Source organism: Taudactylus pleione, unplaced genomic scaffold, assembly GCF_031769625.1.
Source record: "Taudactylus pleione unplaced genomic scaffold, aTauple2 ptg001107l, whole genome shotgun sequence".
Lineage (NCBI taxonomy): Eukaryota > Metazoa > Chordata > Amphibia > Anura > Myobatrachidae > Taudactylus > Taudactylus pleione.
The window spans coordinates 1,527,284-1,541,715 of record NW_028285508.1 but is presented as its reverse complement, the minus strand read 5'-3'; the positions used below and the strand labels follow the sequence as shown (position 1 = coordinate 1,541,715).

General features: G+C 43.0%; 1 protein-coding gene across 3 annotated transcripts in view; it reads right to left on the bottom strand.

Moving 5' to 3' along the window:
• Positions 1-14,059, bottom strand: part of PCDH19 (protocadherin 19) — a 180,591-nt gene extending 166,532 nt beyond the window's left edge. For 2 of the 3 annotated variants that reach the window (XM_088461817.1, XM_088461818.1), the window contains exons 1-2: positions 10,775-14,059; positions 5,531-5,858 (exon numbers count right to left, since the gene is read on the bottom strand). In XM_088461817.1, coding sequence (XP_088317943.1) covers positions 5,531-5,858; positions 10,775-12,927 — 2,481 coding nt within the window. In that variant the 5' untranslated portion in view covers positions 12,928-14,059. The remainder of the gene's footprint in view (positions 1-5,530; positions 5,859-10,774) is intronic. The other variant, XM_088461819.1, reaches the window with a different exon arrangement.
• Positions 14,060-14,432: the final 373 nt, after the last annotated feature.

The following is a 14,432-nucleotide window of genomic DNA, read 5'->3' as shown; positions in this document are numbered from 1 at the left end:
GCGGGAAACGCCCCCCTGGCCAGCGGGACCAGCGGCCAGAAGCAGATAACGGTCATTGAGTGTGTATGAACGACCATCATCAGCAGATATATCTGTATAGTGTGTACCCTTCCAATTGCGTGAACCAATTCCGGTCCTTACAGAATGAAGCATTAAAGCCGGAAGCAGTAGATTTGTGCCTGGGCATCGAAACGCTAAATTAGAAATAAAATGACCCATTGCTGTGGATGAATAGGGAACTTCCTTGCTGAAACCAGACTGTAATATGTTGGATGTGATAACTTTTATTACCTCTGTAAGACTGGTGATGGCTGCTTCAAGCTTATAAGCCGTAAGGCAGCCTATAGGCATCATCTGGCCGAATTGCAGCTCTGGTCAGTCTTTGCCAGATTTGTGGCTTACAGACAGTGCTAATGAGTAATCGTTTAGCATTTAATTTATTGCTAGTTGGTCTACGCCACTAATTGCACAGGCTACTGAAATCCTCGGCTAGTGAACAGTAAAATCCATAGATGGACATGGAGAACGCCGGACAATAGGCGTTAGTTTCTGGTCTCTGAATGAAGTGCCTATTTTTGCACCCTGACGTCTGTGTATAAGATTGCATACGTGGATTAGCACGGCTATACTGTACCAACGCTCTGCTGTTTGGCAATGTTTTTATGTTTAGCCCCTGGTGCGGCCCTGCAGACACTTTGTGGCACCATATCAATGACAAACGGTGATAATAATAATCAAAGCATTACATAATGACAAGGTGGCTTCCAACAGCGGGAATGCAGTACACCTCCCATCTAGATGCATAGGGGGCTTTGGTTATTGCTTTTTAGACTTTATTTATTTTTAACTTCCTCATCTGGATCCTTTTTTATTTATTTTTTTACCAGAGAATCCAATGTCTATACTTTGGACTAGTAATTAATATAAGCTTACTTATACTCCTTTTACACTAAGGTCCCAGGTTTGACCCAGGTCAGACCTGGGACATACCACTTTACACCGGAGCTAAAACCTGGGTTATGGCAGGGTTAAGCCGGGCAGCTCCCTGGTGCAAAAGCCCATGAAACCCTGCTGTGAGAACAGCGCACTCCGGGTCACGATGACCTGGAGTGCACTGCAAGCCGGCCAATTGGTCCGGCTTCAGTAGCGCTTGAAGATGACATCATCTCCAAGCGTCTACTTTCACGCCGGAATAGCCGGGTCTATGCAGACCCGACTCCGGTGTGAGCGGCGCCAACTCGGGAATATATCAAGTCGGCGCCGGCTAAATTCCGGGACTGATCCGGATAGGAACTTTGTTCCAACTCCGGGTCAGACCCGGAATTTTGGTGGAAAAGGGGTATTACACTGCGGCCCCAATGTGGGTTATACCTGGATCGGCACCGTTCATACTGCACTCGGGTGCATTGCCATCGCTTGGAGATGACATCACCTCCTTGCGCCGAAATGCGGCTCTCCCCTTGGTGTAAACAGGTCCTGGTTCGGAGCCTTATCCCGCTCCTTCCCGAGAAAAACCATGCTCCCTAGCAGTGTTGGCTCCCCGGTGACTGGACCTGGGTGGAGCCGTTTCCACTGACCAAAATCCCAGGTTGATGCGCGTCCATGTGCAATTACCTGGGATTTTCAGGTCAGTGGAAAAGGGGTATTAGACAGCAAACTCACCCCTATAACAAAACACAGGAACACAACCCTAAATTCACAGTATTGACTACAAAAGACAATTAGCACAATGAAGTTATACAGTATACATTGCTGGACCTGCAATCTTAGGAAGATGGTGACTCTCTAATTTGCAGCAGTGCTAAATTAGAATTTTATAAGATTGGCTATTGAGTTAGCAATCAAACCAAGGCAAGTCAACCAACAACTAATCAATCAATCAATCAATCAATCAATCAATCAATCAATCAGATATAGCTATAATCATTTTAGTACAAGTTAGGCTTATGACAGACTATCTCTGATTGGTTGTAATCTTTACATGCTATCTCTTTGTAAACAGAAGACAATAATTCCTAAACACATAGTTTAAACTCATATTAAAATTCATACTGAATTAAACATATTTTGTGCAGTGTTTTTGTTTAATGTAAAACAATTTGCCTCACGGAGAAAAACTTCACATTTCTGTCTAATACCTTTGATTGAAATTTAAGCCCACAGATAATTATTTATACACATCAGATTATCTCGTCTCGTCTGCCTGTTTGGCTGTTGTTGTTTTAATTTTGTAACAAGCCAATAATGAGATTTAAACTTCAAAATGAGTCCCTATGTGGCCAATTTGAACAATTAAAGAAACAATATTCAGCAAAAATGCAAAGTTGTCTAAAATACAAATGTATCAATATTCAAATAGATTGCGTAACAAGTATTACACTATAGAATAAAATAAACAAATCCTTGCACTGTAACGTCATGTCGAAGAGCGAATCAAGCCAGTGTTTGATATTAATGTATCTATGGAGCTGAATAGTGTACAAGGCGTAACTGCAGTGTTTATACTTAACTATATATGACCAGCACGGTCTCATTCACTCCTCTGCAGTAGGTTGCCATGTTAGGAATAAGGTCTCTAATAGATCAGACAAAGAGTGACTGACAGTTTTGCAGACTTGCTTTAGAGAAATGCACACTGCGGGTTGGTTGAGTATTACTGAAGGGTGGGGCCAGGGATGTCACAGCGACCCAATCTCAGCGTTGCAAAAACATCTGACTTCATGATCCCCAAACCACAGTTCCTGGCTTAAAGTTGGCATCACTGTTCCCCCGTACAACCCCACAGGTTACACAGTTCCAAATGCATCTTCGTTTTCTATCATATTTATTTATAGATGTCAGCAGCAATGACCGGTCTGTTAACCTAGCACCCAAAAATTCAGTTAAAAGCCCCTTATGTTGCGTCCGGGGTAAATACACCTAGGCATCAAGGTGGACTGCTCCAAATGATCTTAAACAGCCAACCAAATAAAAATAAAAAATACAAAATACAGGCAAAGTATCCTGTAATACAGAAGCATAACATCTCCAATGTGATAACCTGAAGAAATGTGAAAAATTTAAAATGAACCTCCTAATGATTTTGCTGGTTAATGAGGAATAACGTTTTCACTTGTTTACTTTTACTAGCTATAGTATCTGATGGAATTTTATATTGCGGAGAGAATTTTCCTGGCCCTCTCTCCGGAGTGCCCGGCTGCCACGGACAGCTCGTCTGGCTCCGCGGTGCGGCCGCACTCAGGTCTCATTGGTTGTGAATTGTCAATTATTAATAGAACCCATTCAGTATAGCATATTATCATCGTCCGTTTAGATCTACCTGCAACATTTAAACCACATAAGGGAGGACAGGTTGTGGTATTGCCCAAACCAACCAATCAGGTTCTGACTATTATTTTATAGACTGTCTTAGATAAATGATAGCTAGAAGCCGATTGGTTGATATGGGCAAAATTTACACCTGTCCTCTTTAGAAGGGTTGATACGCCACCACCCCAAGTGTATCATGCTTTAGTGATGTCACTAGTTCTTAATGAATTTTGATTGGATGAATATCGGAACCACTCTCAAAATGTCTGCTTACAGTACAGTGGGACATTGGCTATGGCATGCATAGACAATTCTGTTCCTCAGTGCGAGAGCTAGGAGGCATCACTTGTGCCCCCCAGGGTGCATAATAGAAACATAGAATTTGATGGCAGATAAGAACCACTTGGCTCATCTAGTCATAGCTGAGCCATGGTGAATAGGTGCCGCACATGTCAATGCAATGTGTTCAGAGCGGTGCAGTATTTGGCTAAGGCTCAATTTAGCGCTTCACAGGTGCTAAACACGCCCCCAAGGTGTGGTTACACCCCATGGTGACTCAGCTACGCCCTTACTGCTATCATGCCACGCCTCTTTTCCTAATTTCTGGATGTGAAATGTTACTTTTCTCGGAATTTGATTATTTCAAGTGTACAAAACAACGTCTAGCTCGCAAAACTCTCCATCGCTTTGTCTGTGAACACCTCTATCACACCAATGCTCATTAAGTTGCTTGTAAAGCTCTATCACTCGGCCTCAGGCTTGCACTCATTTTTTTTTCTGCCAGGCTGGCCCAGGAGACAGACATCAGAGAACAGTAGATAATATTTGTCTGTGCCGCTGCTGCGTCAGTGTATGGTGAATGGCAGCACATTTGTAGGGTGGTAAATGCAATCTCTAAGCTGCTGTCAGTTTCCTTTGTACAAGAACGCTCTTTGGTGATATTATGTGTGTGAAAGTGATCTCTGTGCCGATAAAAGATAAAGTCACACATCATACTAGCTACCTGGCCTCTCCAAGTAATTGGGACATGCTTTGGAAGTGTGATCTTTAATACTATAACCACACCAGCCATGGAACAAGGAAAACATTAAAACCATTATAGCTCTGACCCAAATGCCATCTCTTCCCTCCTATAAGTACAAATTAACCCTCTATCCAAAACATCAGAATGTATTTTAGGATACAGATTTTCAGTACAACACTGTCCTCTAACATTCATTATAACAGCTCGTGAAATAACTACACCCTTTAATTATACCATAAAATCGCTGCATTATGTAGAATAATACTTTCGCTTCAGTAAGTATATGACATATGTTAAAATATAAACATTAAATTATAATCGTTATTTTGGTTCAAATCTAAATGACACCCTACACCCATGCACACCCTAACCAACGTAACAAGACTACAACCAAATGACGTCAATGTCGACATATATAATGAATATACTTAAACTGTGCTATTTGTGGCCTTTGAGTGTCAGGCAGGAAATGATTAAGCATTCAGTTACAACAAACATACTTTTGATTGTGATACAATTTTATTAGAAACCCCATAATTGCCTTTTTTTTTTTAAATTGCTATCCCCAAATACATATTAGATGATTTGTGAAACACTGTTCATATTGCGGAATAATGCATTTAAACTTATCAAGGAATCCAAATGTAACAATAAGGGTTCATTGTTTCTAAAATGTATCAAATCGATATCAAAGGTTATTGGCTGGCTGGCTGGCAGCCTGCTCAGGCCTATTGTCACCAGCAGATTGGGGAGGGGACGGGGTGAAGTAGAAGTTGTGGTGGGGGGTGAAATCGCAGACCTCCAACTTTTCAAAATCAATTGAGGAAAGTTTTTGGATTCTTCACAAAACAAGTAGATAATATGATTTTAATATACTCTTCATTTCCACCATTCACCGGTAATAATGGTAACACTGATAAATGCAAGTGATATGAGAAATCCTTTTTAGGTTGCACACATAGTTACCGTGCCACATCAACAAAACCATCATGGGAGACTGACATGAAAAACTCAAGTTATTAGGCAAAGGTTATGGAGGCACAAAAGATGTAGACAGAGATATCTCACTTTAGTCATCTGGAGGGTCAACTTTCATTGGCTTTTAAAGACCATGCCTGACCCACAATGCATTTCACCCGTGGTGTTCATAACAGCATGTGGCTGGTACAGTAAAACGTGGCGGTTCATGGTACTCACCTCTGGTAGAGGCATCCCGTTGATGATGAGATCGGGCTGTGGAGGACTCTGGTTGGTGAAGGTGTGATGGTAGACATGGTTGGACCCTGTGTTCCTTGTGTTCTGGTTGTCCACGTTGAGGAAGGTGCTGTCTGACCGCCTGCACCCAAGCGGAAGGGTCTGCTGGTGGTAGTCAAAGTAGTTTAGTGATGAAGTAAGGGAGGAGCAGCTCACCACATTCATTTTATCCGTCTCCTCCACATCACGGGGCACCAGGCGGATGTCGTTCTTGCTGATTTTTTTCTTCTTGTTGGATTTCTTTTGGTGTCCGTACGAGTATTCAGCTATCCTGCAAGACAACATTAATAAGGTGCAAAGGCATGCACGTTTTATAACTGCTCCACACATAATAAACAGCAACTATTACAAGCCAACACCAGTGCAAGAGGAAACACAACGTCTCCGGGTATAAAAACAAGACTGCAACAGAAGGAAAAAATAGACACCAATAAAAGAATGAAAATAAACATACAAAATAAACAAACAACAACAAAAAAGAGAGAGAGAGAAAAGGAGATCCACTACTAATAGCATGTCAGGAACCACAATAAATGTCCGCACACAGCCATCTCATTAGGGGGTGATTAGGATACTGTATTAGCATAGATTTTCTGTGCAACTTAAATCATGATTATAACTAATAACTAACACTATATATATATATATATATATATATATATAAATGTATGTATATATCCAAGAATTAAAAGTAACTTTATCTTTACTACTACTATAATGCTTATGTAAGGCATCTTGTACCCATTATTTTCGCCATATTAAATAGAATCTCGAGGGGCTGTAATCTGACTCTTTCTGAAATGGAACCCTCTCCAGTTAACGGTTGTGACATGAACACACATACAAACACACACACACACACACATATATATATATATAGATATATATATAATATTTATTATGTATTTTCATCTTCACATAGAAGAATTTCTAGAGCATATGTTTAAGCATGTATTTAATATACTTTAGATTTTAAGACTAATTTTAATGAAGAGAACTCCCAGCTCAACAGTAGTGGGTGACTATGGCTTACAGAATATTAAAATGGCCAGCTGCAGAATTTATAAGGACAACGCACTTGTTGCTGGACTACAACTCCCAGGATGGCGCACCAAATCTTTATTGTCCTTGGTTGAAGTTCACAACCAATAACCAGCCCTAGGTCCATACACACAGTGTGTCATCTTTCTGCTGTGTGGCTTCAGGAAATAATAGTGTTAACAAACTTGGATTTTGCAGGTTTGCACTGAACAGCAGAGTCTCATTGCAGGTTGGTGCGCCCCTTAAGACAAAGTAACTTAACTCTTTTATTTCCAGGGCACTCAGCAGTGTGGCGTGTGGCTAACTGTTGGCTGTTTGGAGCGTGGCACTGAATGAAGTGTGTAGGACTACCTGTGCTCGCCTGGAGAAAACACTACAGAGGTTTATGGGGCTCTGTGCGGTGGATTCTCTATCTGAAATGAGTGGTTATGAACAGCCAAATCTCACCCAAGGCTGCTGTTTTCTCTCATGCATTCATGCGTGATGAGCTATCTGATAGCTACACAACCTCCAATGACTACAGATGAAAATTTATTTCACGTAGAAAAAAAATTAAGTATGAAATTAATGTTGTTACAAGCGAAAAAAAAAAACGCATTAGTGTGTGTGTGTGAGGGAGAGAAAGAGAGTGAGATAGAGAGAGAGAAAGAGGGAGAGAGAGAGAGAAAGAGAGAGAAGAGAGAGAGAGAGAGAGAGAGAGAGAGAGAGAGAGAGAGAAGGAACCTATGAGTCCCTTTACCCAGCAATAAATTCACATATTGTATCATTTATCTCTGAATTAACAGCATTGTGAGGTCAGTGCATCTTCCCCGGTTGTACAGTGTGTTGCATATCAGTGGTTCGCCCTCCTATTATTGGCTGATTTCATCTTTACAATTTATATTATATCATTATTTTATGATACATAACAATCTGACTGTATTTATAAACATTCATAAACACAATATATCTAATGTTCATAGTTATGGTCATATTCTTGTTACAATGTATTTGAATTAAATGTCTGTCTTCCAGCAGATCTTTAATCCTGACCCATGCCAATATTTTATTGCTGACAATTTTATGCAGATTTACTGACATTGTTGCTGAAAGAAAATGAACACTTTATACCACAATGCATTAAGTAGTAGCAATATCTTTATATAAGTGGAGTATAACTGTCTCACAAGCTTACATCCATTTCCCTGCCCCAAAGGCCAGTGTTTGCAGGATCATTTGTACAGTACTGATGTCCAGTCTGACTGACCTGTATTTTTTTTCACACTGACAGTGGAATATTGCTCTACTCATTTACATAACTATAAAGGCACCTGTATCTGGCAGATTTATATAGCGCACAGCAATACTCAGCTAGTCCCTACTGGCAGGTCTGCAATGGGGGCACCAGCTTCCCTCCTAGTCGGCTCTATCGCCACAGGCAACGAAAGGGTTAATTCTGGAGTGACATTTCATCTGCAAGCGGTATCAGAAAACCGACCTAAGTGATCATATTAAATGGGGACCGTGATCTGCAATTGGAAATGTCACATAAAACTAAAAAATATGACATGGATTTATATTTCAGGCCCAATGACATTTTCATCATGACGGAAATAAAAATAATAAAAAAAACCCACAGAATTAAATAGCCGGGCTGGGCGCAGCGGGCACAAAAACCAGCTGAGCTTTTAAACTATAAAATAAAAATATAGATAGGATTTTTTTTTCTGGGGTTGCAGAAAGAATTTTAATCTCCCCCGCCAGTCAAGTGTGGGGGTATTGGGGCTTCTAGAATTGTTTTTACTGACTCTCCCAGGTGATGCTTTGAGATATATATTTTTTTTTAAACAACACCTCAATTATACTCTATATTGTAGTTTATCATAATTGTATTTACTGACAGTGTACTTACATTTTAGAATATGCACCTGCATTTTATTTTTCCTGAACTACAAGTCTCAGCATGGTAGTACCTCTTGCTATATTTAAAATTAGGGTGTGCAGTTGGAGCTGTCCCCCCTCACCACAGAAGGGCTGAATGGAGCCCCCAATGCAGGTAATCTATGCATGGACTATACTGTACCAGCTCTATGCAGTTATTACTCAGGCAGAACAGAGCAATTCTCCATTGTGAGGCTTCCAGGGCTGACAGATCCCTGCTCTGCAATGGTGACAGAACCCCAACCAAGGCTGGGCGTTGTGAGCTGTGCGTGCCGCTGGGCAGAGTCACATGTTTGCACCAGTGGGGTGAAATGCGTTTCGCTCCCTGACTTGTTACATAGGTGCCTACTCTATAGCGTCAGCTGCCAACCACTGAGACAATTCACTCACTAGTTTGGAGAATCCCTTCTTGTTTTTCAAATGTTCTGAGCAATCTTTGAACATTTGGTAAGCAAGATGTTACTTCCCCCAATACATAAAGGTAACGCTACACTTGAGCAGTTGTCTAAAGGATTCAGAGCAATGGGGTCAATAAGCCTTATTTATTACACAGGGCTTAGTTATACATACACTTGTGGCTATATTTTGTAAGTACACCTAATGCATTATAGAGGTCAGCAGATACATATATGTATGTATAGCTTGTACAGTGGCCCATCATTAGTAGTGCAGGTCCAGCATGCACTACACTAGTAAGCTGCCGTCAGTGGCCATGCTCAGACTTGTAGTGCACAAAATGCCTGTTCACATGTCTATTTATCTATCATATATTCATATATATATATATATATATATATATATATAATGCACAAATCCATGGCACTCACCATTCCTGTGATTTATATATATATATATATATATATATATATATATATATATATATATATACATATATTCATACATACACTAAGTATATTTATACATATATATATATATATATATATATATTATACAGTATATTGTACTGTACTCCTCAGGCATAAGACAGGCATTCTGCCTACCTTCCCCAAGAAGTGCCCCAGTGATGGATGAATACCAGAATAGTCACAAACCCTCCTGCCAGTAACAAGATTACACAGTTTATGAGAGACTGCAGCTGTCCTGTAGGGCACCTGATTGATATTCATGGAGAGTTAGCATTTGTCCACCAAACTTTTTTGTTAAGCTGACAATAGCGTAGAGGAAACAATACTGGTATGATAGCTCCATGCACAAGGCACTCCCTGTACAAGGCAGCAGCTCTACACACAGAATAGGCTGCAAATAACAGGTATTTATTTAAAAAAAATGTTCTCATCACCAGGACTACTGTACTTGTGAATTGTGAGAGACATAAAGATGTGCTCCCTTATATGCTGATAAAAAGGGGATCTGTAACCTATCTAGCCTTAATTTGTTTTTGTTTTTTGTAGTACTTATACTGTGTATATATATATATATATATATATATATATATATATACACGCACATATAGTGGGAAGTGGGACACTGCTAAGAGAAAGGGCTGGACTGCATGTGATCACCTCCAAAGGCATGCATTGAAATGTAAAATTCATGTTTTCATTGAATCCTGTTTTCTTTCAAATTCCCACTGTGATGCACTGAACAGCCTGCAAGGCTCCTGCAGAAATGCGCCTTACCCATGCACACAGTGCCACCTAATGGTGCAAAATGGGAAGCGCACCCTGTATCTGTTCATCTGCCTGCTCTGCCTCATTAATTGACTTGCTCTGTGAATTGGATAAGGGTGAAGTAGCCCCCCCCCAAAAAAAATAAAATAAAATATAAATAAATAAATAAATAAAATAATAAATAAATAAACAAAGCCATGTTAATAATTCCCCATTGCACTTCCTGCATGAAAGACAGCAGTTGGACATAAATTATTGGTATGATATACCCCAGATACAAAGCTATTTAGGGGCTTAGATTTAATACGTCTCTTTATATATATCTCAGTGCCCCTCTACCAGTAAAAGCGGGTTATTTAGGCCAATTAGGAAATACAGGATGCTCCATGCTCTGCTGGCACCCTGGCAATTACAGAACTGTGCAGAGATATTTTGTTGCAGCTCATAGCTACAGACGGATACATAACAGACAGCGCTTCCATCCACCAGGGTTGCAACTGTCACATTGTGGCTGCAAATACTGTACAGTGTACATTTTATTCTGACTTCATGTCTAGTAAACGTATTCACACAGGCGCTAAGCCTCGCTGCTTACCTGCAGTTGTAGGTCCTTATTTCCTTGTTGTCTCTTTTGCATTTCACAGCCACAAATATCATGGTGACGAAGAGAATGGCAGCAATAGATCCCAAGGCGATGATAAAAATCAGAGATAAATTAACAGATCCTACTGACTCCTGGGCATCCAGTGCTGGGGACAGGTAGATCAAAATCAAGGCTGAGGCAGAGAGAGAGGGCTTGCCATGGTCCTGTGCTGCTACAATCAGTTCATAGGTGGTCTTGGAGTTTTCCCCAAATGTCCTGGTGGTCCTAATTTCCCCATTGATTTGGTCAATCTCAAAGAAGCCCCTGTCCCCCTCTGTCACCTCATAGGACAGCCTGCCATTCTCCCCCTCATCATAGTCATCAGCCTTCACCACAGTCACTAGGTAGCCTACTCCTGCGTTCCTGGGGATGTAGACCTCAGAGGTGCCATTGACCAGGGGTGGAGCAGTAATCACTGGAGTGTTATCATTCACATCTACCACAATCACCCTGACGGTGACATTGCTCTGGAGGGGTGGGGTACCCCCATCCTTGGCTGAGATCTTAAACTCAAAAGCCTTGGTCTGTTCGTGATTGAATGACCTGAGGGCATAGATATCTCCAGTGGTTGGGTTGATGGACACATAGGTGAAGACTGGCATGTCCCTCACCTGGGATGGGACCAGCTGGTAGGACACACTCCCATTTAATCCCAAATCTGGGTCCCTGGCTGACACGGAGAGCAGGTAAGCCCCAGGGGTATTATTCTCAGAGACAATGACTTGGTAGAAGGTTTTGGAGAAGTGTGGGTGGTTGTCGTTCTCATCGGTGATTCTCACTGTAAACGACTTGGTGGACTGAAGAGAAGGGTTCCCACCGTCCTTGGCCTGGATGGTCAAATTGTACTGGTCTCTCTGCTCCCTGTCTAACCTGCCGTCCACCAGAATGGTGGAGAAGCTTTCATATTCCTGCAGCCTAAAGGGCACGTTGCCCAACAGTTTGCACTGGACCCTTCCATTGATGCCTGAATCCCTGTCTGAGACCCTGACCAGGGCTATTACATACCCAGGGGGAGCGTTCTCACTCACTTCCACCACCTCACTGTTGACTGAAAGCAAGTTGATGACAGGGACATTGTCATTGACATCCAGAACATTCACAGTTACTTTGCAGTGGGCAGGGATGGAGTTGGGTCCTAAATCCTTGGCTTGGACATCGATTTCATAGACATGCCCATCCTCATAGTCTATGGCTCCACTGACGGTGATGACGCCAGTTTTAGGGTCTATCTTGAAGAGCTCCCTGGTCTTGTCAGACACATAGCTGTTGAAGGAGTATACTATTTCCCCATTGGTACCTTCATCGGGATCTGTGGCATTGAGATCAATGACCAGGGCATTCAAAGGGGCATTCTCGGGGACGTTGACGGTGTAGGCAGCCTCCTCAAACACCGGGTTGTTGTCATTGGAATCTATGACTTTGATGTTCAGTTCCACAGTGCCAAAATTGGAAGGGTCCCCCCCATCCAGAGCTGTAATGATGTAATTGTAATGAGACTGGGTCTCTCTGTCCAGGTTTTTCTCCACCACAAGTTCAGCAAACCGGGACCCATCCCCTCTGGTCTTTATTTCCAGACCAAAGAGGTCGTTGGGTGTGATCTCATAGGACTGGACCCCAAAGTTACCAGAGTCTGGATCATAGGCGCTCTCCAGGGGGATCCTAGTGCCAGGGCTGGCTGTCTCTGAGATTTCCAGGTCAATTTGGTCAGTGGGGAAGCTGGGAGCGTTATCATTGAGATCTTTAATCTCTATTTTGATGACACAGATCTCCATGGAGTTGGACATGACCTCCAGAGAGATAACACATTTTGGCATCTGCCTGCAGAGCATGTCCCTGTCTATCTTCTGCTTGGTCACCAGCAAGCCCGATGCGTTGATGTCCACCAGGTGGGGGGCTGAGTTGGAGACCACTCTGAAGACAGGCTGCCTGGGGTCCAGCACGAAGCCAGCATCCTTAGCGTCCTTAGCTACGTTGGCAATCTGAGTCCCAGCTCTCTGCTCCTCCTCCACCGTGTATTTCAAGTTGATCAGGGCTCGGGTTCGTGTCCAGGACACGGCTAGCAAGAGCAGAATGTGCAACACATCCATCTCCTTCCTCAGCCACATGATCGCTGGCTCCTCGCTCGGCTGACTGGAGAGTGAGACCAGCAGCTGATTAATCCCCAGCAGGAAAAATAAAAAAGGGGCAAGCAAAGGCAGACAGGGACCCCAAAGAGCATACAGTACCCACACTCACTGTGCCAGCTGGGAAGGATGAGGGTGCCACCCTAGGATCCTCCAGGAGTTGGCTAGTTCTTGCCCAGTATCGTGCAGCCTCAGTCCGTTTGAAGCCAAATGCAAGGAGGTACCTTGTAGTGTCCAGAGCAGCCTGGGGACCCTTCCACCTGCTCTGCATGCACAATGTCTCACAGAGGAGCCGGGATTAGCGCGCACTGGATGGGCACTTCAGTCGCGTCCTCATGGCTAGCAGTCATTTTATTCTTCAATGAGCCAAGAGGTGCATTGATGTGGAGGTCGCAGATAGCATATCAGAGGTAGATGCAAGCCTCAGTCCTCCATGATCAACCCCTGATCCATAGCCATCCAGACTGGGGAGGGGGGGGGGGGGAGCTTTGCTGGAATAATTAGTATGTAAGTATCAGTCTCTGTGCCATTCATTCATTTATGCAATGCATAGTGCCCAACACAACGGCTGCTTTTATCTGCAACTGTGTCTCTGCCAGGAGAGAAAAAAAGTAAATAAAATAAAATAAATCCCAAGTCTCCCCACCTTGCATGCGATTTCCAGAAAGTGTGAATGGTTACAGAGGGGCTGAGGGAGCAGGTGGGATGCAAAGACCCTTTTCCTTGCAGAGGAGCCAAGCAGCTGACCAATCCGTTATGGATGCAGAAAAGGGAAAGAGACGAAGACTTTCAGTCACCACCAAATAATGTCCAAGATAGAGCTCACACCTCCAGCAGCAGCCTCTGATTCCATGGAAGAGGAGAAGCCCCTTCCTTGTCTCATGTACCGGTGCAGAAAATGGAAATGAAGTAGTTTAAAAATCCAAGTGCAATGTTTTCACTTATGAGAGTAATAAATAATAATAGTATCCTTCTTCCTGCGCCCCTCCAGGCTGGGAGAGTTCTGTTATCTGGCTGCAGATGTTCACAGCGATCTGTGGATGAGACTCTGGTGTAGTTCTGTCTGCACCTAGCAGTCTCTAGCTCGCTGCTAACTACTGCCAGTGCAGTCTGTAAAGAGAGAGAGAGAGAGGGAGAAAGAGAGAGAGAGGGCTGGGAGGAGGTGAGAGCAGTTACTCCAGGCTGCAGCCTATCACCAAGTGCTGGGGGGAGGAGGGGGCGTGGGGTGCTCTGAATGGGGCTGGGGGGAGCTTCAAAATTTCGAACAGGGGAGAAAAACTTCCTCAGTCAGCAGCAGTGGAGCTGCAGGGAGGAGCTGTCCGTGGTGCTGCTGCCGCTGGTGCTGGGGATTGTGATCTGCATTTCATTGCTTCAGTCCTGGATCTCTCCTTATGGAGACCCCTTTACCCTGCCTCTTGCTCAACTGTGCTGCAATTTTTTTTTGTATGTTACCCTCCACCCCCACCTCTGTGCTCATTGTAGCCCTG